This window comes from Vulpes vulpes, chromosome 12 (assembly GCF_048418805.1).
Source record: "Vulpes vulpes isolate BD-2025 chromosome 12, VulVul3, whole genome shotgun sequence".
Lineage (NCBI taxonomy): Eukaryota > Metazoa > Chordata > Mammalia > Carnivora > Canidae > Vulpes > Vulpes vulpes.
Genome location: NC_132791.1, coordinates 72,655,208 through 72,679,643, shown reverse-complemented (window position 1 = coordinate 72,679,643; position 24,436 = coordinate 72,655,208). Strand labels below are relative to the sequence as shown.

Sequence of the window (24,436 nt, the reverse complement as noted above, 5' to 3'; positions counted from 1 at the left end):
AAACACTCTGTGCTGTACCTTTGCTCCCCAGATCCTCACAGGGAGTCGGGACAATCACAGGCCAATCTCATGCTGGGGATACCACCACAAAAGGCAAACATAAGCCCCCTTATCCTTGCACTAAGCAGTTGTCAAATGCAATGAGCCAACCACTGAGAGGGTTGAGCCCCTCCCCCCACAATGAGAGGGCCTCAACATGTGACACTAAGGTTGGAATGGTCACCAGTCATCTGTAAGGCCATGCAAAGAACACAGCTTTTGCTCCCAAGTAGCATAATGGTTTTAGGTGGGAGAGGGCCTTGTGTTCTAGAGAGATAATCTAACCATTGGGTAAAGTCTGAACCAGTGAGGAGAGACTGGTGTGGGGAGACACTGGTGTGGCAAGCCAGAGGATGGACGTTGAGGCAGGCCAAACAGTGGATTGGAGAGGCGGGGGTCTGGAGTGGGGCTGTCCCAGGATCTGGCTCTCTGGGTGGAAGGCGTCCACTGCTAGGTGTCTGAGTGCTAGAAGTGCAAAGCACTTTGCCAGAGGGGCAGAGAGAGAAGAGGGGTAAGCCTGGAGCGCCCAGCCACCCCGCCTTTGGTGCTGCCTCTGCGAATGGATATGACTTCGTGACCAGTTAATTGCCTGTGGGGGATGAGTGGCGTCAGGAACGCTTAACAGATGACCGCCAGCCACTAAGATGGCAAACCTAGCAAAAGGGAGAGCCAGTGCTTCCAGGACTGGTGGAGAAAAGGTGGTTCGATCAGCTTATGGCCTTTACATTCCATAAACTGCAGAAATGCAAGGAATGCAGACACGTAAAGAGTCAGGAGTTGCTTCCCATAATCCTGTCCCCTGAAGATCATCTCTGTGCCTTTGCCTTCTCAATTTCAAAATGACAAGAATAGCACCCACCTCAGGGGGCATTAGAAGGGTGTGGTGTGCACAGGTGCAACGCCTGGGCTGGCACACAGAAAGTGCTAAATCCATGTTTGCTATTATTATCCTAACAGGATGTATGGGGGAAGCAGAATTTGGGAGTCAAGGAGCATAAGCATTCTCCTATCACTGTGAGCGCCGGTTTGCCTATTTGCCCACACCCTTGCCAACATGGGAATTCTCTATCCTTGAAACACTTGCTCATCTTGTAGGGAGGAGAGTTGTATGTGCTCTGTGGCTCCAGGTGTCCTGCTCAGTGGTGGGTGTGGTGTGGTCGGAGGGGTGGAGGTGCCCTGACAAGAGACATTTTGGAAGCCAGGTGCCCCTCAGGGCTAGGGCTCAGGAAAGCAGCCCAGAGAGGGTGGAATAGCTCAAAAGTAGAGGTGGAGCCCTGGAGGCTGCCATCACCAGGAGAAGGGAGCACACCAGTGAGCAAGGCCAAGAGCCTCTGGCTGGCCTGTGACCCAGGACCCTTTGCTGTGGCCTCATTGCCCCACATCTGTTCCATCTACCTGACAGCTCCAGGTCACCCATATTCCAGCCTTGCACATTCCTTCTGCCCTGTGTGTTCTCCTGAGCCAGCGAGCTCCTACTCAGTCCACAAAGCACTTTTCAGCTCCTCCTACCAGCAAGGCTTTCTCTGACCGCACACCGCCCCCTCCCCACTGCAGCCTGCTGTGACATACAAAACACTCAGCAGGCAGTGACAGCCAAGGGCCCAGTATGCATTTGCTCTTGACATAGTATTATGTTGTTTGTGTTCCTGATAATTCTGGGGACGATTCTCATTTTGCAAGTGGGAAAACCGGGGCTTGGAAAGAGCAAGCCAGAGAGTGGCATCATGGAGCACACAGTCAGGCTCAGGGGGCCCCAAGCACATCCTGGGAATGAACAACCCCTCTTATCTCAGCCTTCTCAGTCTTGTAGGGTCAGGGGACTGTGGCCTCTTGGCCCTCACCCTTGACCTCTGGAGGCACAGAAGTTAGCTGCCAGGTGTGGGGGGACTCTAGGACCGAACACCCTTGTGATTCTCCTCTAAGAGTGAAGGGAGAGCGACCTGGAGCAGGTTTCCCCAAAACTGCCCGGCTCTCAGACAGATGCATAGAGACCCCAGGCCCAGCCTTGCCTGGCCGTCTGTTCCCCATGTTCCTTCTTGGGCTCACCTCCGTCCTCCTGGGCACAGCTGCTAAGGAGAGTTCAGATGAGACTGGCACGACTGCCACATAGTCCCCATCCCCCACAAGGTGACCATGGCAGTTGTCTGCAGTAAGAAACTGTCAGCATGTGGAGGGATACCCCTGAGCTCACAGACCATCCCAACTTCATCCCTGGGTTGGCCATCCATGCTGGACCTGAGGACAGAGCAGTGACCAATGACAGGGCTGGGAAAAGGACAAGGCACTCAGCCTTAGGTCTCCCAGTGAGTAGCAGTAGCCATCATTTAAGCACTGGGCACTGAGAGCAGGAAAGAATAAAGGACACAACGTGAGGCCAGCAGGGAGGTGGGCAAGGCTGGCAAGGATGTGGTGGATGCTGGATGTGGCAGGTGCACTGGGAGTTGAAGCCGGCCAGGAAGGTGGAGCATGTTGGGATGGACTTCACCCTGGAGGCCAGGCCAAGGGCATGCACAGTTCCCAAGGGCCACAGGGACCCGGTGAATGTGTCTTCAGGTCATGACGCCCCTGTGGGCTGAGGGACCAATTGGAGGCCAGAAGGGAGGCTGCTGGGGAATAGAGAGGCAGGTAGTTCTGGGAGAGCAGGGGCCAGAGATGTGAGGACCAGGACCTGGGCAGGGACAGGCCCAGACTCGGCCAGACATGAGCTCCTGCACAGCTGCCAGCCCACTGCCTCCGTGAGTCCTGGGGCCTCAGTTTCCTCATTGCCAACTGGCCTCGGATTCTTCCCTTCCTCCTGGGCTGTGTGAGGATCAAAGGAAGCAACGACTGCAAGGCTATGGTTGGTGCCTCATATTCAGGACTTCCCACACCCCTGCCCCCTGCCACTTGCCCGTCACCCAGGATCCCGGTGTGCTGCTCTCACAGCCGGCTGCCTGTGGCTGACGCCAAGGTCCCCACCGCCCAAGGCTGCTGACAGCACAGAGAAGAGAAGGTGTGCACTCTGGCCTCTCCGACCTCTGCCCGGCGCCTGCCCCGACTGCTCTGTTGCACGCTGGGGGGCCAGGGCCGCTGGCCAGGGGAAGGAAGAAGCCAGTTCCTGGGCCAGGAACAGGAAGGCAGGGGGAGTGCAGCAGAGGCCAGGATGACAGCGCTTCCTGCTGCGGGAAAGGAAGGACAGTGCGGACAGACAACAGCCAGTCAGGAAGGATGCATCTTCTTTGGGGTTGCAGGTGGGGGCTGGGCAGCGTGGAACCTCTGGGCAAGGCAGTCATTGGGTCAAACCTGTCTTAGCTGCTGAGCATTCTAGGGTACACGTGGTCACCAGGGAGCTTGGTCTATAAAAATGGAAACATAGGGTCTAATCTAGTTCCACATAAAGGAAAACCTGAGGTTTAGCCAGCCAGTCAGCCATTCACCTATCCTTCTATCCACTCACCCATCCATGCATGCATCCATTCATCCATCCATTCATCCTTACATCCATCCATCCATCCACTCCTCCTTCTATCTATCCATCCACCTATCCATCTATCCATCTATATGTCTATCTGGCTACCCCCCTTCCATCCTTTCATCCATCTTTCCATCCATTCATCCACCCACCCACTTACCTGCCCATCCATCCATCTGCCTGTCCATCTATTCTTCTTCTTGCCTTCCTTCCATCTTTTCATCCATATATCCATCCATCCATCCACCCACCCTTCTATTCCTCTACCTGTCCATCTAATGATACAGCTAGCCATCTTTCCATCCACTCACTCATTCATTCATCCATCTATCCATCCACTCATCCACTTTTTCATTCAACAAGTATTTATAGAGTCTTAGTTCTATGCCAGGTACTGTGCTAAACATGCGGTGGGGTTAAAAAAAAAGAGAGAGAGAGAGAGAGGAGAAGCACATCCTACAGCTGCTCCCATATGGGGAGATGGGAGCTATCAAGGAGAAGCCTTGGGAGGGGTGAAGAGGGTGTGGGTCTGATGTTCAGCATCAGAAATGTGGGACCCAGGATGTCTGGAGGGTGTCCAAGTGTAACAGCGACTGAGTACTTCAGGCTGGAGGTGAGAGGACAGGCCGTAGAGACTCTGGAGGTATCTAGACACTTAGGGGAGAGATCTACAGAAAAGAGACTGAGGTGCTGGGCAGAGGGAAAGGAGGAAGACAAGGCGACAGTGAGCTCACAGAAGGTAGCAGAGGAGGTGGTAGCCCTATTCCCTGCCTGGAGTGCCCACTGGTCCTGCAGCATGGAGATCATGGGATGCCTTGACTCCATAAAGCATCTGCACCCCAGAGGGAGGATGAGCAAATATGAGAGGAGGGGACAGCAATGAAGGGGAATAGGAAAGGGGGCAGGGCTGGAAGGGAATAGAGGATCAAGGAATTTGGGAGGGTAAGGGTTAGGTATTTATAGGATGGGAGATGGAAGGCTTGGCTTTGGTGAGTGTCAGAAGGTTTCCAGGGCCCAGGCAGGGTGTGTGGAGTTTGGATGTGGGAAGATCTCCATCTAATGGCTTTATTTCATTAATGCTGAGAGTGAGGGAGGAGAGAACACCCTGTGCTTCAGTCCAAAGGCCCATTTAGGATCTGCCTATAGGACAAGAAAGGAGGGGTGGGGTAGCAGCATAGGGCTCTGGCTTTGCACTGCATGCTGAGCCACTGAGGGCCATGGTGGTGCCGCAGGGTTGGAATGGAAGGTGAGAAACAAGGAAACAATCTGATTGGTGGACCAAGGGCCATAATGTGCCAGGACAAGGATGAGGCCAGGAGAGGGTATCTATGGAGAGGAGTCCCTGGACTGGGAATTTTGATGAGGCTGAAGGACTTAGCGGCGGTAGGACAAAGGCACCTAACAAGAGGCAGAGGAGATGGGGAGAGCAGCGCAGGAAGGCAGGAACTTGGTGATGGTGTAGCTTCTGGTAAGGACCAGGTCCAGGGTGTGCCCAGGAAGTGAGTGGCTGAGAGGAGGAGGGAGGACAGTGGAGATGAGGACCACAAAGGCCAGCATGCTGGTGAGTCATCTGTGTGGATGTTGAAATCATGGGGAACAGGATGGCCTGAGTTGGGGTGATGGGAGCTGGAGAGGCAGGAACAGAGAATGAGGGGAAGTAACAGGACTGCAGCTGCTGACAGCCTTAGTGGGGAGCAGGTGGTACCATTAGAGAAAGGAGATGACCGCAAGGAGCTTCCACTGCCAGGCATGTGCCGGGGAGAGCTCTACTACCTCTGGGGCAGGAGTCCTTAAGAAAGTGAGGTTTCAATTAAGCAGAAGGGATGGAGGAGGACAGTCAGGTCTACAGCAAAGTCTGCTGATCATTCAGGGCCTGGTGGAAGTGAGTGAAGACAGGGGCACTGAGACAAGAAAAGAGAGACTTGCACAGGTGGATAAAGGGTTGCCAAGGTCGATGGATGGTCTCTCTGTTTAGTATAGTGATATGGACGCTTCCTTTGGTAATATGATAGCCTCTGGGAAGGGAGATCCTACAGGCCCCATTCCCTATCCATCAGCCCACTCTAGCATCCACCCTTCCATCCACAATCCACCCATCCATCCATTCCTATCCACCCACAGTCCAACCATTCAGACCCTATCAACCCATCCACCTACCACCCTTTCATTTACCCATCCACTATCCACCCATCCACCATTGATTCATCATTCCATCCATCCACTGTCCATCTACCCACCATCAATCTACCCACCTATCCACCCACCCATTTATTCATCTGATCATCCATCACCCATTCTACCATTATTGAATCTCTCTTCCATCTTTGGTGTGTATCTTCTCTGTACTGAATTTAGGAATGTGAAGAAAATATAGCCTCTCCCCAATGTGAGCAGAAAACCATAATTCAGTCTGAGAAGTGTTCTAACAGTAGGGGCCAGGGAGCCAAAGCTGCTTGAGTAACACTGATTGCCCCACCAGGGGAAGAGATGTATGAACTGGGCCCAGCGGGGGTGGGGGGGGGGCTCCCATTAGGAAAGGAAATACAAATGTCCAGGGATAAAAGACAGGTGAAGACAAGACTTCAAGATATGAAAAGTCTGGCACTTTGAGACAAAGGTGAGAGCCCTGTACCTCTCAGAAATGTGTCCGGAGATGAAGCTGGAGAGAAGGGCAGTGGGCAGAGTCCTGGCATCCCCCTACTTTATCCGGAAGCAAAAGGGAGCTGCCCAAGGAAGTGGGGCTGACATCTGCCACAGCTGCATGGCCAGGGGTGCCAGGTGTGTGCCTTGGATGTGTACCCCAGGGGACCATGGGCCTCCCTGGGTGTCCCAGGGCAATGCTGTAGGCCTCACCATGGGCATGCACAGGCCTGGGGCAGGTGGGTGCTGGCAGCCATGCCTCTCCTCTGGTGCCCACACACCAGCCTCAGGCCTGACCCCCAACTGGTCCACTGGGAGGGCCCATTCTCTCATCCCCTGAAGGTCCAGACCCAAGCCCACTGTCCCGCCTCTTCTATAGCTCAGAGGCCAATTGTCTGCTTGCTGTGGCTTTATTCACCTTCCACTCCCTGGAAAATCCTATTTTTCCTTCAACACCCAGGCCCTAACTCCTAGAGGGGAGCTTTCCCTTTGCAGGGCACCCCCTTCCCAGTAGCCTTGCCCAGAGGTGTGCAGTGGAGACTGGTGTGCATGGAGGGTTAACACTCACCCTAGGGAGGATGAATCTGGTGGCAGAGCCCCCTGGCCTGACTGCCAGGAGGGGGTGCACTGGGTTCAGGCTGGGTCACAGTGGCCAGGTGAGTGGCCTTCTGAGGGTGGTGGTGCAGCCCAGTAAGAGGGCCTCGTTTTCCCTGTCTGTACAATGAGACTAGATGTTCAGTGAAGACCTTCTCCTTCTGACCTGCTGTCGTGGGGTGCCTAGAAAGTTTTGGCCAGCAGGAGGCATGGAAGGGAGGGGCGAGCCAGGCCCTGGCCAGTGGCCATCCTGTCCATGTGATCTGAAATGAGATCTTGGTGTACACAGCATGCCGTCCTGGTACTGCCTCCTAGGGCAGGTCAGGGTCAGGGTGGTGTAAAGCCAACTAGGTGGAGGGTCCCTGGGATCCACGTTCCACAGTTAGCTGTCAGGGTGGGACAATGCTGCATCAGGGAGCTGGGCCAGAGAGGACAAAGGAGCTGGATCTGTAGGACTGGAGAGGATGGCAGGCTGGGGCCAGTAGTAGTCAGTGCCCCCCAGGAGGACAGGGACACAGGGGGAGGGACAGGACACAGCCCTGGGCCTCCAGCCACACAGTCCTCTCTTCCTGTTGTCTCAGGATGGTCCTGGCAGGATGCATCTGCCAGAGTTCCATGTCCAGACCTCCCCCAAGGCTTGCTCCTACCCCTACCGGGATCTCACGCACGCACACACACACACACACATACACACACACAAGCCCATGGGCACGCACACACTGACATGCCAAAGACATGCATACACATCCACTCCATAAACACACATATCCACACCCACAAGTACAGACACATACATACACACACGCACACGTGTGCACGGACCCTCACCTATCAACATGCACACAGGCGGGCACACACTGCCCTGCCAGGAGGAGGATGGTGGGCAAGAAACTACATGGGCAGCAGGGCAGCAGGAGGGTTTTCAACCAGGCGGACCAGTTAATTGTGCGTTTGGGGCCAAGCCCTGGGAGGGGCTTGGAGGAGTGGGAGGAATGAAGGAACAAGGCCAGGGATTAGGGGGGAGCTAGGGTAGCCGGAGGGGGCTGCAAGGGTGAACAGAAGCATATGGAGCCAGGGACATGAGGTAAAGTCCACAGGACCTGGGAAAGAGTGAGGTCATAGGCAGAATTTTGGGGGAAGGCCGAGGCCCTTGGTTCTGGGCATCTGGGGAGGGTCTGCACTGTAACACCAGTACAAGCAGTGGCTGTGCATCTGAGGTTCAGGAAGGAGGGGCCTCAGGCAGACATGTGAGGGTCACAATGCCAAGGTGACACATTCCAGGTCTCCCCCAGTGTAGGATCAGGCCTGCAGTCTCCCCAGTCGACTTCATGCTGACAGCTCAGCTTATGTGGGGCCAGAGATTGGGGTTGGGTTAGGTCAGGGCTCACTGGGGTCTGGGACCCGTCTGCTGCCAGGGCCAGGAGCTGGGGCAGTCTCTGCCCCAGGAAAAAGTATACTCTTAGTACTGGATTGATGTCACCATGTGAACTCACGACCCAGCACCACACTAACCCTGTCTTCCACCCCAGGCCTGGCAAGGGGCTACTCCATGACCCCCCCAACTCTAAACATCACGGAGGAGACACACATAATTGACTCCGGTGACAGCCTATCCATCTCCTGCAGGTACTCAGACCTCAGCCAGAGAAACAGGGGCCTGGGTCCCCACCCCACCCCAGGCTAAGGGGACCGGAGAAGGCCAAAGCAGGAGGTAGTAGAGGAGAGCCCAGAAGGAAGCCCCTCCCCGAGGCAAAGGGACCTCAATGCTTAGTGGGGCTCCCTGGTCACCTGGGGGTGGGCACCCGAAGGCATGGACCATCCTTGGCCCTGCAGACACCTTGCAGCCACTCCCACCTTGCCCACACTCGTACCTGGGACACTTCTTGCCTACCTCCCAGGTCACCCTGCATGGACCCCAGATCCCCTACACCCACCCCAGCCACCCTCCACTGGCACCAGGCCCACCCACCCAGACTGTGGCCCCGTTACAGTCCCTGTAGCCCCAGGGATGATCAGCAGGCTTCTCTTCAGGCCAGCCTACCTCATGCAGGCCTAGGAGCCAGTGAGCCCCAAAATTGGGCTGATCTGATCTCTGGACGAGACGGGCTGCAGGCAAGGCATGGCCCCAGGAAGGGTCCCAGGGACTGTGCCCTGGGACCACAGCTGGGGCCTCTGTTATGCTCTCATGTCCTCTGCCAGGGGGCAGCACCCCCTTGAGTGGTCCTGGCCAGGGGCTCAGGAGACGCCAGCCACCAGGGAGAAGGATGGCGAGGACATGGGAGTTGTGCAAGACTGCGAGGGCACGGACACCAGACCCTACTGCAAGGTGCTGCTGCTGCCCGAGGCACACGCCAACAACACAGGCAGCTACCGCTGCTACTACAAGTACATCAAGGCCCGCATCGAGGGCACCACAGCCGCCAGCACCTACGTGTTTGTGAGAGGTGAGGGGACCCAGGCTGCCTGGCCCCGCAGCTGCCCAGGAGACATGGGCCAGGGGCTTGGATCCCGGAGCGGTAATCTGCACCTGTACCCCCCAGCCCCATCCTGCAGACCCTGGAGGGAAGGGATGCCCCACTGCCCCTCACCTGAGTGGAGGACCCCCGAGCCCCGCCTTCCCCTCTCACAACCTGCTCCCTCTCCCCAGACTTGGAGCAGCCATTCATCAACAAGCCAGACACGCTCCTGGTCAATAGGAAGGATTCCATGTGGGTGCCCTGCCTGGTGTCTATCCCCGGCCTCAACATCACGCTGAGATCGGTACAGCCCTTATCCCCAGTCCCAGCCCAGGATCCAGCCATCCTGTCCCATCCCGGGGAAAGGTGCCCACTGGTCTGGCTGGGAGAAAGAGTACTGACGGCCACCGTGTCCCTGCAGCAAAACTTAGCACTGCAGCCTGATGGGCAGGAGCTGGTGTGGGACGACCGCCGGGGCATGCGGGTGCCCACGCCACTGCTGCGCGATGCACTGTACCTGCAGTGCGAGACCACCTGGGGTGGCCAGGCCTTCCTCTCCAATCCCTTCCTCGTGCATATCACAGGTAGGGGCCGCCCGCACTGCAGGGCCCTCCCCCAGTGACCACTGCCCACGTCCCAGGAGAACTGCAGGAGGAGGACGGGGGATCCCCCAAATCCCAGTGGTGGGGCCACAGGTGCCACCACTGATCTTGGTGGGCGCCCTGCTCATGCCATCCCATGAGGAGCATGGGGGTCACTGTACATGTATCACCAGGCAATGAGCTCTATGACATCCAGCTGTTCCCCAAGAAGTCGCTGGAGCTGCTGGTCGGGGAGAAGCTGGTCCTGAACTGCACAGTGTGGGCCGAATTCAACTCGGGTGTCACCTTCGACTGGGACTACCCAGGGAAGCAGGTGAAGCCGACGGCCCCACCACGGGCCATACTGGAACCATCCCCCAGAGTCCTTGTCACTGCCTACACCTGCCCTATGCCTGCACTGTCCCCAGGGGTCCCCATCACTGGCCACGCCCTCCTAGCCTCTGAATGGAAGAGGTGTGGACCCAGTCCCGCCTCAGAAGCCCCTGTCTGATGAAAGGGGCTACCCCAAGGAAAATTCTAGGTCTGGGCCCAAGGCTTCCAGGCCCACTTCTGGGCTGGGGTATGTGCCCTGGGCATTCAGTTCTGCCAGAGGCCACCTGCTCTGACCCTGGGCTTCCCCTGGCTGTGGGTAGGCAGAGCGGGGTAAGTGGGTGCCAGAGCGGCGCTCCCAGCAGACTCACACAGAGCTGTCCAGCATCCTGACCATCTACAACGTCAGTCAGAATGACCTGGGCCCCTATGTGTGTGAGGCCAACAATGGCATCCAGCGATTCCGGGAGAGCACCGAGGTCATCGTGCATGGTATGGCTTGCGGCTGGCTCAGGTGTCAGTCATCAGGCCTGGGGCCCCGGGGTACTTCTGCAGTGGGGTCAGGGGGCAGAGGTCAGGGTGCACCTGAGCAGTGTGGAGTCTAGCCAGAGGGAAGGGAGGGCAATGAGTAGACCCCAGGAGGGCCCGATCTGCAGGCGTCTGGCCCCTGGGGGTGCTGGATCGTGGCTGAGAGCCCCTGAGCAGTGGTGGGTCAGTGCCTTCAGGCCCCAACTTTACACTGATGCCTCCCATCTGGCAGAAAAACCCTTCATCAGCGTCGAATGGCTCAAGGGTCCTGTCCTGGAGGCCACGGCAGGAGATGAGCTGGTGAAGCTGCCTGTGAAGCTAGCGGCATACCCTCTACCGGAGTTCCAATGGTACCAGCCCTGGTCCCCTGCCTCTCGCTACCCACCAGGTCCAGCAGGAGAACAGACCACCGGGCAAGAAGTGCAGCATCCCCTTCCCATTAGGGTCTTTGCCCTGAGACCCTGACAGGGACTTGCCTCTGAAGACACTCTAAGGAGTGTGCACCTAATACAATAATTAAGCCAGAGGGAAAGTTATCTTGCTACGAAATTGTGCAAGCTTGCACCTACGGGGCTGCTCTATGTGTGGGTGCAGTGGGCACAGTGCAGAGCTTTAGCTTACTGGTTCCTGCACCTGCTCAGTTTATTGGAGGGCCCTGCCAGTGGGAGGGTGTTACGGAGCTCTGGCCTGCCCAGCAGCAATAGCTTTGGGTTTCCCAGGCCTCCCTGGACAGATTTGTCTCCCCGAGGACCCTCCTACCAGAAGCTGAGATGCCACAAGGGTTCCACAAACTGTTGTAGAGAAAGGCTCTGGGCCAGGCCGGAGCTGTGTGGCAGTAATCAAGAGTTTCCAGGAGGCCCTCAGGCTCCATTGCCCCAGCTCTGGTCTGTGAACAGAGAGTAAGACCTCTCCTATGGGATGTATCAAAGGTCAGTGAGGCAGTGAGGGAGTCCCTTAGGGATGGTCCACCCTTGCTAGGTGCTCCCAGAGAGCTCCCTAAGAGCTCAAGTTGGCATAGACCCTTGGGTCATCTGAACAGTCCGTGTGGCCCAATGCTGGAAGGTCACACTCTAGCCTGACCCCCCCATGGTACAGACAGGAAACAGAGGTGGGGGAGGGGACAGGGCATTCCTACCTGAGTACTGAGTCCCCTGGGAGGGCTCTGCTTCATCCTTTCCCCGATGGCCAATGGAGCCCTGCCCTTCCCAGCCTGGGGCACCTCCCTCCAGGCAGGATAACCTTTTCTGAAAGCCTGGGGCTGAGCAAGCAGAGGCCCCAGACATTGTCAGCTGGGATCTCACTGTGCTGGCCGTGGGCTTACAGCAGGCTTATCCTAGGAGGGCCCCAGGATGGCCTGGGCCTGGTATAACCCTACATCTGAGGCCACAGTCTTTGGGCTCCATTGCAGGGGTACCTAATATAGGACCAGCATTTGGGGGGCAGGGCGCAGCCTGGAGCCTCCTTCATATGTCAGCCTCCTAGAGACACCTGGAGCTCTGCCCTCTGCCGCCGAAGGCCAGCAGGACTGCTCCTGCTCTGAGAGGGAAGCCCAGCTCTTCTTCATTCAGGGTCTGGCCCAGGTGGCTGGCTGCTTCTCACCATTCTCACTACATCTGGTTTTTCTTCTCTCGCTTGACCAACATCTGCCTCCAAGAAGCACTGAGCTGGGCCCACTGTCCACTGAAACACCTGCCCCGGGACCCTGTAGCACACAGGGGCCCACTCTACTAGGTTGTCAGGCAATGATTATGAGTACGTGAATGGATGGAAATCTAGTGGACAGATAGGCAGGCTGGTCCTCCACTCCCGAAGCACTCTTTGTGTCTGGGGCAGTGCTGACACGAAATGCCATAACTCCGTTCAACCTCGCAACCCCTGCAAGAAAGTGCATTTTTTCCCCAGTTTTCAGATGAGGACACTAGGTGCCCAGGCCCATGAGAGGGTTTTCCCCTGATCATAGATACAGCAGGTGGCAGACGGGATTTTGCACCAGAGCCTGGCAGACCACATGGCCTCGGGTCTGTTCTGCCCCGCCCTGCTATGTGACCCCAGATGAGTCATGTCCCCCGCTTTCTGACCCTTCACTGTTGCTCTCTGACCAAGGATGTGCCTCGGCCACAGCTCTGTGGCTGAATACCAGGTCAAGGCACCTGCCTGAGGGAGGACCATTTCCAGGGAAAGCATGGGTTGCAGAGTGGCCACCCTGCAAGTACTCCCAGCTCAGGCCTGGGGAAGAGCCACCCTGTGGGGTGTGAGGCATCTGCTTACTTGCATATGCATTTATTTGCATATGAATATGCACTGAGTGCCTGCTTCTACCGCTCTATATGTGAGGGACATAGCAGTCCAGGGAGGACGGTGTCCACATGGCTTAGTGGGGGAGATGGATGGTCAATAGACACATGTGTGAAAACCAGTATGCTCATGAGCAAGCAGGTACAAACAGAGCAGAGGGCAGGAGCTGGTTCATAGGGCGGTAGGATGAATGGGTATTTATAAATGGGAGAGAGGGAGCCATACAGGTGTGTAGAGCATTGAGCATCCAAGCAAGGAGGGGACAGCGAGTGCCAAGGCCCCAAGTGGGAGTGTGGGGATGACCAAAAGTTCCTGTATCTGAAAAGCTCCAAAAGGGCAGAGCTGGGGGTCAGAAAGTGGTGATGGTCTGGGCAGTGCTTCTAGGGGACTATACCTCCGATCCTTCCCAGCACACACCACTGAAGCCTGTGAGAAATGGGGCACTCTGGGCACTGTAGTTGCCTCTGGGCCCGCAGATGTGAGACCTACCATCCCCATAGCCCTGAGGCCACCTGCTCTCCATCCCAAGTCACTGTCCCAGCCCGAGCCCCTGACACCCTTCCCTGAAGCCTTCTGGTCAGGTCTAGGAGGGTCCTTCTGCTCTAGCCAGGCCCATTAGGACTCTGGCACCAGCCTCCTCCCGCCTCCCCAGACAGTGTACGCTGTTGGTGGAGCCTGGGTGTGGCGGGGCTGGAGCGGGATCCATGCAGTCCCCTGAACTCCCTTCCTGGGCCAGGTACAAGGACAAGAAGTCAGTGTCTGGGCGCCACAGTCCACATGCCCTGGTGCTCAAGGAGGTGACGGAGGCCAGCGCGGGCATCTACACCCTCGCCCTGTGGAACTCTGCGGCCAGCCTGCAGCGCAACATCAGCCTGGAGCTGGTGGTGAATGGTATGGGGGCAGAGTAGGAGGGAGGACAGTGCGTGGCAGGTGTGCCGGCAGGGGCCTGCTGACCAGCCAACCGCCTGTGCCCCCAGTGCCCCCCCACATCCACGAGAAGGAGGCTTCCTCCCCCAGCACCTACTCCCGCCACAGTCGCCAGGCCCTCACCTGCACTGCCTACGGGGTGCCCCCCCCTCTCAGTGTCCAGTGGCACTGGCGGCCATGGACACCCTGCAAGACCTTCACCAAGCGCAGCCTGTGAGTGTGGCTCTGGCCTGTCCTTCCTCACTTCCCAGCCCTGTCCCCAACCTTGGCTGTGAGCCCCTCCTTACCACTGCCTGCACCCATCCCCAGAGCCCTGCTCAGAGCCCTACCACAATTCAACTAGAGCCAATCCCTGACCTCACCTCTCCTAATTGAGGTCCACATGCCCCCAGTCAGGCTGGGCTGGACACAGGAATGGCGCAATCCCCACCCATCACCCTTGAAAGTAAAGCCCCCAGGACACAAAATTACATCATCCAGGAGGACCTAGGGATCTGGGCATCAAGTGGGTGGACCTGAGTTCATTAAAGAGCCTTGTGCTCAGCCTGGGGACATACCAACCATGCCCAGTTAGCTTTTTCTGAGCCATGCCCAAGATGACCACTTACAGAAGAGGCAGCTGAGGGTAGGAGGAGGGATCTGATTTTCCCAAGGTCATGGCTGTAAGCAGCAGAGCTAGCCCGACTGCTGGGCCATGCTCCCCAGTGCCGCCAAGCTTGTGTGCCAACAGGACAGACTGGCCTAGGAGTATGCTCAGAGCAGTGACAACTCGGGACAAGCAAGAGATGAGAGGGGGCTGCCGAGCTAGCCAGTGGTCTGGAGGGCACTAAGGTGGAGGGTCACAGCCTGGGGAAGGATGATGCTGGGAACCCGAGGAGGAGACAGAGTGGCTGCACCGGGAGACGGGCTGTAGCCCCCACATAGTCAGTGGAGGAGGCTCTATAGGGGTGGCCTGCTACACCCAAGGCTCATAAGAGATTCTTCTAGACCACCAGACACTTCCAAATTTGTTTCCCTCTGATACCTTCCCCTTACCTCTACCTCTATGCTCTGGGTCAACTGACAGAACCATGGAGTTGGGAGGACTCTTGGGTGGCTCAGCAGTTGGGGTCTGCCTTCAGCTCAGGGCATGATCCCAGAGTCCCAGGATCCAGTCCCACATCAGACTCCCCGCAGGGAGCCTGCTCTTCCCTCTGCCTGTGTCTTTGCCTCTCTGTGTCTCATGAATAAATAAAATCTTTTATTTAAAAAAAAAAAAAAAAAAGAACCCTGGGGTTGGGGTCTTGCTGGCTTGCTGGAGGCAGGTAAAAGCCTCCCCTGGGGTCCCAGACCCACATTCCAACAAAAGACCAAAGGTGCTGGGGTCACATCCAGCCCAGGAAGGGGCTGCAGCTCTGGAAGGAGGAGAGAGATGGCTTCCTGGAACAGAAGTGGTGACTTTGCTACCCCTGGGAGATCCAGGTGGACTTTGCAGGAAGCGGCACATCTCAAGTAGGGGATGGTGGGTAGAGCAGGCTAGAGATGAACCACAGGGCCACAGGTATGTGCTACTCTGAGGGCAGCAACCCTTTGCCTACTGGGGACAAGATTGTTGCAGGGCCATGAGCGTAAAGGGTGGAAGACAGCGTTCCAGGCACAAAGCCCCAATCCCTGCCCTTGCCTCAGCCTGACAGCCAGCCTTACCCACCCATGTGAGTAGGTGACCCTGAGTATGACAGCAGCTGGACCCCCAACCCCTGAGGGGCATTCTCTGCCCACACCTGCCCTGCCCTGCCCCCTCCTCGCTCACAGCAGCCGGCGGCAGCAGAGAGACCACATGCCACAGTGCCAGGACTGGCGAGAGGTGACCACCCAGGATGCCGTGAACCCCATCGAGAGCCTGGACACCTGGACCGAGTTTGTGGAGGGGAAGAATAAGGTACACACCAGCCATGCCACTGACAGGGAAGGAGAAGGGAGGTGGGGAGGGCCATCTCCTGGCTTCCATCTCTACCAGGCCTGCAGAGTTAGAGTTGGTGGTCTTTCTGCAGTGTTTCTGGGCCTCAGCTACCCTTCCTATATGTGCATTGGAGGGGAGGGACCTCCAGCTGCTTCCCAGACAGGGAAGCTTTGATGGAAGGTGGCCTGGCCAGGCCCTGGGCCCCAGCTACCCACAGGCCCTAGGGCTAGGAAGGTCAGGCCCAGGGCCAGCTAGGTCCCCTCTGAAGGCAACCAAGCTGCTGGCCCAGCCTGGAGGCAATGCCTAGAAGAGGCCAGGCGGGGGAGGGGACAAACAAAGGCACCCACTTCCTACAGTCACTTCCTGTTTTCCTGTACACCTCCAGAGCCTCTTCCTGTTCCAGGCCTGGCCAGGAAGTGCCCAGCTTGGAAGGGGGGGGGGGGGGGGAGGTTGTTTGGATGGTAGGCAGGGCCTACGGCCTTCTCTCCTTCCCCTGCCTCCAAGCTTCTTACTGCCCAGGCCAGAGGCCTTCTGGAGACCTGGGACCCATTCTCATTCCCTTCGCTGGCCACCATGCAAGGCCCTGAGAGAGGTGGTGTGAGCAGCCCCAGGACACATGTGGCACATCACAAGGATCTTACGCAGTGACCAGCCTTGCCCTGCCCTCTGAATCATAGCCCAGTGCTTGCTGGGTCTGTGCCCTGCTCAACATGGCCAGAGCCCCAGCCCATCCATGCCCAGAGGTCCCTCTTGCTCAGCCTAACATTGTCCTCGGACCTCAGCCACGGCCGATGCCAGCTGTTCATAGCTATGCCCTGGACTTTCCCAGAGAGCCACCTCTGTTGTGCAAGGGCTTTACCTTCCGCTCCCCACCTCACCCTTCCGGTCCTGTCTCCGAGCTTTGGTCCTTCTCAGCTCTGGGCCTCTAGCATCCCTGATACTCAGCTGACCATGGCAGCCTCCCTGCAGGTAGGGAGGACGGTCAAGCTGGGAGGAACTTGGGCAGGACATGGATCCGTGTGCTTATGCTCTGCTTAGACGGTGAGCAAGCTGGTGATCCAGGACGCCAACGTGTCTGCCATGTACAAGTGTGTGGTCTTCAACAAAGTGGGCCAGGACGAGCGGCTCATCTACTTCTACGTGACCAGTAAGTGACCTGGGCAGGTCTGGGTGGAGGTCAGGAACAAGAGGAAGGCGAGAAGGCCTGAGAGAGGACAGTGAGGCCAGGTTGGGCCCATTGAGTTTCTGATGATGTGGGGTGTCCAGGAGAGATACTTAGGGCCCACTGGGCCCCTGGGTCTGAGCAGGCAGGCTAGATTTGGAGGTCATGACCCTATGGACTGGGGTGCTGATCCTCCAGGATGGAGTGGCACTCTCTGCCTCCAGCCCTGGAGGTGCCTCCCCACCGGTGCCCTTCCTCTCCCTATGGCTCCACCTCCCTCCCAGTCCCCTTCCAACAGAGCAGCTGGCTCCCAAGTACACTTCCTGGGGGAAAGGTCCATAGTTTCCTCCAATTTTCAGATGTGTTAGTGACCCCAGGAAAGCTAAGAAGCCCATTAAAGGGACAGTTGCTGGGCCCAGGAGTGTAAATGAGGCACCTGGAAGGGACATGGGGCCAGAGAGAACCCTGCAGGAGGGAGGAGGGGAGAGGAGCCCACAGAAGCCTGACAAGGAGTGTGGCCAGACGGACAAAAGGAAATCAGGAGCGAGGCATTGCCACAAGCTAATGAAACAACAAGATAATTTCAAGGAGAGGCCAGTGGTGGAGTGTGGCCAGCAGCAAGGCAGGACGCAACAGGACCGCACCAAGTGTGCTGACAAGAACCACACGGATGACCTGGGTGCCCGGGAGTGTAGGGGCAGCAGCCAGGTTGGGGCTCAGACGGTAGAGAGCTAGAAGAAGGTGAGGCAGGAGAAGTCAGTGGGGCTGACTTCAGGGAGGGCCCCGTTGGTCAGTGCTGGGGAAAAGAGTACCCAGAAAGTACCCAGTCCAGACTTAGGTGATACAAGTCTTGGCTGAGGGCAGAGTGAGTTCAAAAGCAGTTGGAAAAGCGAGAGCAAGCACCAGCGTGGGCAGGTGGGTGAGCCAGCTCCCGGTGCCCGTCACAGAGGCTCCTCCTCGCTCCGCAGACATCCCCGATGGCTTCAGCATAGAATCCGAACCATCGGAGGAGCCCCTAGAGGGCCAAGAGGTGCGCCTGAGCTGCCGGGCAGACAACTACACCTATGAGCATCTGCGTTGGTACCGCCTCAACTTGTCCACGCTGCACGATGCTCATGGGAACCCGCTGCTGCTCGACTGCAAAAACGTGCACCTCTTCGCTACGCCACTGGCAGCCCGCCTGGAGGAGGTGGTGCCAGGGGCGCGCCACACCACGCTCAGCCTGACCATCCCCAGTGTGGCACCTGAGCACGAAGGCGACTACGTATGCGAGGTGCAGGACCGTCGCAGCCACGACAAGCACTGCCACAAGAAGTACCTGTCAGTGCAGGGTGAGGCAGGCCGCGCTGCAGGGGAGGGCTGGCGGAGCTCCGCGAGGAGCTTCCTCCCCCCCGGAACCCTGCCTTTCCGGGAGCCTGAATCTGCAGGAGGGTCCTCCTCCCCATCCCTGCGGTAGAGGTCCACAGCCCACACGACCCTGCCCCTGCGCTCAAATCCGATCCTTCCTAGAGCTTGGCACAATCCGTCCCCACTCTCGGCTTCCAGCCCTGGAGGGCCCCTTCCCCGAACGCCCTCTTGTTTCCTGCAATCCCGCTTAGCTCCCCCTTGACCCCCACCCCCAGCCCTGGAAGCCCCGCGGCTCACGCAGAACTTGACCGACCTCCTGGTGAACGTGAGCGACTCCCTGGAGATGCGGTGCTCGGTGGCCGGGGCACACGTGCCCAGTATCTTGTGGTACAAAGACGAGAGGCTGCTGGAGGAAGAGTCCGGTAGAGTGGTGGACCCGGGGGCGAAGGGCGGGGTGCAGACGCTTACCAGGTCAAGGCCCTAGACCTACCTGACCTCGAAGCCACACACCGTCCCCTACAGGAATCGACCTGGCAGACTCGAACCAGAAGCTCAGCATACAGCGCGTGCGTGAGGAGGACGCGGGCCGCTATCTGTGCAGCGTCTGCAATGCCAAGGGCTGCGTCAACTCCTCTGCCAGCGTGGCCGTGGAAGGTCCGGCCTCCCCTTAGCGCCCTTCCACCCACCTGCCACCTGCACTTGGTGCCTTCTCGTAACCACTTCCCTCAAGTCGTGCCCACTAGAAGGGGGGCTTCCTGCAGGGTTCACCCCGTTCCCCCTAACACACACGCAGACTGGCCCCTTTTCTGCCCACACAGGCTCCGAGGATAAAGGCAGCATGGAGATCGTGATCCTTGTCGGCACTGGGGTCATCGCTGTCTTCTTCTGGGTCCTCCTTCTCCTCATCTTCTGTAACATGAGGAGGGTGAGTGCTCCTCCCCCAACTGAGCCTCTTCACTGCTCCTGTGGGGTCTCTCTAGGCCATTCACAGCCTGTAAGATAAGGAATGGGGTCCTCCACCATCCTGGCTCACCTGGAAGTCTCACCTCCCAGGAAGCCTCTCTGACCCCTCCGTGCTGGGTTCCTACACAACCAGAGATTGTCAGTCTGTGTGTCCCCTCCTTGCCTGAGAGTCCCAAAGGAGATCCCACCTGTCCTGGGGAAAAGTTCACCCAAGATGGTGGAATGGCCAAATCAATTAGTTGTCCCCACCCCACCCAGCCAGCCCATGCAGATATCAAGACGGGCTACCTGTCCATCATCATGGACCCCGGGGAGGTGCCTCTGGAGGAGCAGTGTGAATACCTGTCCTATGATGCCAGCCAGTGGGAGTTCCCCCGGGAGCGGCTGCACCTTGGTGAGGGGATCACCCAGCACCCCTCACCCACCCATCCATCCTATCCTGCCCTTGTAGACTGCTTTCTTCTGAAGTGCTGAGATGCCTCCGTTCTCAGGCCAGAAAGTTATGCCTGGCCCCCACCTGGTCTGTCCTGCCATCTGGGCGGGCATCCCAAGAACTTGGCCAGGGCTCCAGTTCTCAGGCCCCCTAGGGTCACTTCCCACAGCTCTCAGCAGGGTGGACCCAACACACCTGCCGGGAGAGGATGCAGGCCTTCCTGTCCACTCCTCTCCTCCCTCTCTTCCCACTCCTGATCTCCCTGCTCTTCCTGTTTGGCAGAGAGGCTCCCAAGTTTCCTCCCGGTCCTGGCCTTCCTTCCTGGCCCTCCACAGGAGTTGCCCCTGCTGCCAGTCCCTCCCCACCCTTGCCCTCCTACAGCTCACCTGGACCCGGCTCCCTGCTCCCACAGGGAGAGTCCTAGGCCATGGAGCCTTCGGGAAGGTGGTGGAGGCCTCGGCTTTTGGAATTCACAAGGGCAGCAGCTGTGACACTGTGGCTGTGAAGATGCTGAAAGGTGCGGGGTCAGCGACTCTGAGTGGGCTGGTGGGGCCGTGGTTCAGGAGGGGAAACCGAGGCACAGAGCCAGAGTCTACCCAGGGTTTTTAACGGAGGCGTTAGACTGAGATCTGAGCAGTTCTTCCCACTCCCGCCTGGAGCTGCAGCCTCCCAGCGGCGAGCGGGTCTAGCCGGGACCCTCGCCCCCCCCCACCCCGCCCCAGCTGCGCCTTATCTAAGCGGGCGGGGATTGGGGCGGCGGCCCGGCCCCACGCGAAGCCCCCGTGTCCCCTCCAGAGGGCGCCACAGCCAGCGAGCACCGCGCCTTGATGTCGGAGCTCAAGATCCTGATCCACATCGGCAACCACCTCAACGTAGTCAACCTCTTGGGGGCGTGCACCAAGCCCAACGGTAGGGAGCTGGGGCCGGGCTCCCGGGGGCGGGGGCGGGGGCGGGGGCCGGGGGCGGGGTCCAGGCCGGGCTCCCGGGGGCGGGGGGCGGGGGCCGGGGGCGGGGGGCGGGGTCCAGGCCGGGCTCCCGGGGGCGGGGGGCGGGGTCCAGGCCGGGCTCCCGGGGGCGGGGGCGGGGGCGGGGCGGGGTCCGGGCTGCCCGCTCGCCGCCGACCGCGCCCGCCCCCGCCCCTGCGCGGCCCCAGGCCCGCTCATGGTGATCGTGGAGTTCTGCAAGTACGGCAATCTCTCCAACTTCCTGCGTGCCAAGCGGGAGGCCTTCAGCCCCCACGCGGTAAGTGGGCCCCGTCCACCCCGAGTTCTGCCGGGAGCCTGCAGGGCCCGGGGGCGCGGGCGGCGGGGCAGGGCCTCTGGAGCCCCCTCACACCGCGCTGCCCTCGCAGGAGAAGTCCCCTGAACAGCGAAGGCGCTTCCGCACCATGGTGGAAGGTGCCAGGGCTGACCGGAGGAGGCCGGGAGGCAGCGACAGGGCCCTCCTGTCCCGGCTCCTCGTGGGCAAGGGCGGGGCAGGGCGGGCGCCTGCGGGCCCGGAAGGTGAGAGCCCACAGAGGGGCCTTGGGCACGGTCGGGGCACGGTCGGGGACCACGGGAGAAGCGGGCCCCAGGCCCTCCTGGAGGGGCCTGCATGGGTGAGCCTGTAATGGATTTTCCTTTGGAAGGGAGGACCCCTCAGGGGCAGCTTCCACAGAGACTTTTGATGTTTGACTGGGCATCATCACTGGCTCTCTAGGCATTTGCCTTCCAGGCAGGGGTGGGAGCGGACAGGCAAAAGTAGCAGGTGCAAGGTGCGAGGATGCAGCAGTATTCACCATTCTGGGAGTGGCTCGTGGGTTTGCAGAGCGCTAGATGCTGAGGGGCAGGAGAGGGGGCCCACCCGCTTGTGAGCTAGTGCCAGGAGCTTCAGGGGCCTGACCTGGAGGGATGAGGCCAGGCTTAGGGATCAAGTGCTCTCTTTGGGGAAGGGTATTGATGGGAGAGTCAGGGAAGAGCCCCACCCCCCACTCCCCACCCCCCACCAGCTGAGCCTGCCTTGCTCCTCTGTGCAGCCCAGGACTTGTGGCTGAGCCCGCTGACCATGGAAGACCTTGTCTGCTACAGCTTCCAGGTGGCCCGAGGGATGGAGTTCCTGGCCTCACGCAAGGTGACCGCCCCAGCAGGCCCCTCCAGAAGGGAGAAGGGTGCATATGCCCTGTTCATCTCACTGCACACCAATGCTGTGCTCAGGGCATGTTTCTCCCACTTTGCAGAGGAGGGAACTGAGACCAGAGTGTGCAAGTGATTTCATGATATCTCTAGCCAGTCAGTGTACAGAGGGGTTGTAGGATCTGTCCTACCCCACAGCCTCCTCTGCCTCCCCATTTCCATGAGCCCTCTGCATGGAGAATTCTGGGAGAGCATGGAAACCTCTCCCAGAAAGAGCAGGGCTCAGGTGCGGGGGAAATGAGGGGGCCTTGGGGATCTGTGCTGACCACCCTCTCGCGCCCCTCCCATCCTGTACCCCTAGTGTATCCACAGGGACCTGGCTGCTCGGAACATCTTGTTGTCAGAAAGTGATGTGGTGAAGATCTGTGACTTCGGCCTGGCCCGAGACATCTACAAAGACCCTGACTATGTGCGAAAGGGCAGTGTGAGTGCAGGCCACAGAGGGAGGGCAGGAGCGGGGGGCACGGACCTCCCAGCTGAGAGTCAGCTGGGGGACTCAGTGCCATCTACATGGAAGGTCTGAGAACCCACACCTACAGGGACCTTAGTGGCCCCAGCAGGGCACATGGGGCAGGGGCACAGAGATAGGAGCTGACAAGCAGGGACCCTGATGCTTCGACTGGAGCCTGTGTTTGGCCCCATGGCTGTGCCCATTAGGTGGACACAGCTGACTCTGCGTGTCTGCTGAGCAGGATGGCCATGGAAAAGTATATGGGTGCTGGGAGCAGCGTGTGTCTCATTGGTGGTGCTCATAGGTGGCAAGAGGCACTTGGATGAGCACTCAAAGCAAATTGGGGGTTCATCCCCAGAGGAGGAAGGAAAAGGCTTGCAGAGAGGGGGTAGTGGGCAGCGTGGGGCTAGGATGTGGTGGGTCAGCCTGCAAGGTTTTTGCCCTTCATTCTAACTCGCGAGTGGGCAGAGGCAGGTAGAGGGGAGAGTCAGGTGCACCTTCCAGAAGTCCCATCTACAGACTATGAGGAAAGAGGAGTCAATGTGCTGGAGGTGAAGGCAGAGGCCTATCATGGGGGCCAGGACCCTCAGGGCTCCCAGGTAGAGGCCCCTAGAGGTAGAGACACCGGCAGTGGATGGGGAAAGCACATCAGGAGCCACAGGACGAGGGATCAGGAGTGATGCCCAGCTTCCGGTGGGGGGCCAAGTGGACAACTGAGGGGGGATGGTGAGGGTGTGCAGGGTCCCATTTCCTCCAGAGACTGGGTCTGGGTCTGAATGAGGAGGGGTCCCAAGTGCCGCCCCCCCAACAGTGCACAGAGGAAGAAAGGGGCCCAGACAGACCCAGGAGAAAAGCAGCAGGGCAAAAGCCTTCAAGGAAGACACCAGGCACCTACGGGGTGGGGGCCGATTGTGACCGTCTTCACCAAATCCACACAAGGGGTGGATTTGGCCATAGGCCTTTCTTGGGGTGTGGCTGCAGGGTTCTCAGGAGGCTACGGATGAGAGAGGGGCTACCCAAGGGTTTGGCCTCTCCCTCTCTGCCCTCCCTCCATGGAGACATACTTCCTTCGGCCTCCCCCAGGCCCGGCTGCCACTGAAGTGGATGGCCCCTGAGAGCATCTTCGATAAGGTGTATACCACGCAGAGTGATGTATGGTCCTTTGGGGTGCTGCTCTGGGAGATCTTCTCCCTGGGTAAGTGCAGGGCAGGGTGTGGGGGAGGGGAGAGGCAGGGTCACAGGCTGCAGCCCTTCTGAATGAAGCAGGGTGGGGGCTGGTGGCCCAGAGGTGTGCACCTGGAGCAGTCATTCAACGGCAAGTGGTTCAAGAGCCCTCCCTGTCTCTCTGCCTCCAGCATGGGCCACGCTGGCCCCACCCCGGAGGGTGCTGTGCTCAAGCTTCTGATGAGGCAGAGCCTATGTTTACTACCTGGTCCCCGGGATCACCACAGGTCCCCGAGGAGTGGCCTCATGTGTTCCCCAGATCTTCACCTCCCTGAATGACCTGTCACTGGGGATGCTTCTCCTGCCTTCAAGGGCTGGGGAGCGCCCTGGAGAAGACTGGATGCTCACTCAAAGGGCGTACCTACTTATGAGAGCTCCGCATAGGGCCCTGGGCCCTGCACCGGGAGCAAGATGAAGCCCCCGTGCCAGGGCAGAGGCAGGCAGTGAACAAAAGGAGAAGTAAAAGCACCAAAGAGCCACTATGATGAACGCTATCACTAAAAATGCGAGGGCCTGGAGAGCACAGGGAGGGCAGGAGCTGTGTGTGAGCTGGGGAGGGCCCAGCTGATGAAGGGGTTTTGGGTCAGGAAGGCAGGCTGGAAGACAGCAGTCCAGGGTCGGGGGTACAGGTCCCTACCTGTTGGAGGTGGGCCAAGGGTGAGCAGGGGCATCAGGAGGTACAGCAGGCAGGAGGATGGGGGGTCCGTGTAGCCCCTGCAAGCTGGCCAGGGTGACGACCTGGACTAGGTCTCAGGGGAGCCGCTCAGGGCTTTGAGCAAGGGAGAGAGCAGTGTGACCTATCTTGCAAAGATAAGCCTGCTTCTGTGGAGACAGGCTCTTCGGGGTTGTTCTTCCTATGGTCAGAAGAGGCGAGGTGCTGTAGGGCAAGGAGGAGTTAGGTCCTG

At 58.8% G+C, this 24,436-nt stretch overlaps 1 protein-coding gene across 1 annotated transcript in view; it reads left to right on the top strand.

Annotated features, from left to right (window-relative positions):
* FLT4 (fms related receptor tyrosine kinase 4) overlaps positions 1–24,436 on the top strand; it is a 39,658-nt gene that overhangs the window by 5,144 nt on the left and 10,078 nt on the right. Inside the window, exons 2-24 of the mRNA XM_072731885.1 lie at positions 8,254–8,350; positions 8,924–9,168; positions 9,372–9,484; positions 9,602–9,764; positions 9,956–10,095; positions 10,415–10,583; positions 10,852–10,969; positions 13,651–13,805; positions 13,892–14,054; positions 15,633–15,759; positions 16,819–16,927; positions 17,911–18,273; positions 18,565–18,711; positions 18,812–18,943; positions 19,108–19,214; positions 19,511–19,646; positions 20,098–20,202; positions 20,481–20,594; positions 20,839–20,927; positions 21,037–21,187; positions 21,700–21,794; positions 22,158–22,280; positions 23,391–23,502. Coding sequence (XP_072587986.1) covers positions 8,254–8,350; positions 8,924–9,168; positions 9,372–9,484; positions 9,602–9,764; positions 9,956–10,095; positions 10,415–10,583; positions 10,852–10,969; positions 13,651–13,805; positions 13,892–14,054; positions 15,633–15,759; positions 16,819–16,927; positions 17,911–18,273; positions 18,565–18,711; positions 18,812–18,943; positions 19,108–19,214; positions 19,511–19,646; positions 20,098–20,202; positions 20,481–20,594; positions 20,839–20,927; positions 21,037–21,187; positions 21,700–21,794; positions 22,158–22,280; positions 23,391–23,502 — 3,273 coding nt within the window. The remainder of the gene's footprint in view (positions 1–8,253; positions 8,351–8,923; positions 9,169–9,371; positions 9,485–9,601; positions 9,765–9,955; positions 10,096–10,414; positions 10,584–10,851; positions 10,970–13,650; positions 13,806–13,891; positions 14,055–15,632; positions 15,760–16,818; positions 16,928–17,910; positions 18,274–18,564; positions 18,712–18,811; positions 18,944–19,107; positions 19,215–19,510; positions 19,647–20,097; positions 20,203–20,480; positions 20,595–20,838; positions 20,928–21,036; positions 21,188–21,699; positions 21,795–22,157; positions 22,281–23,390; positions 23,503–24,436) is intronic.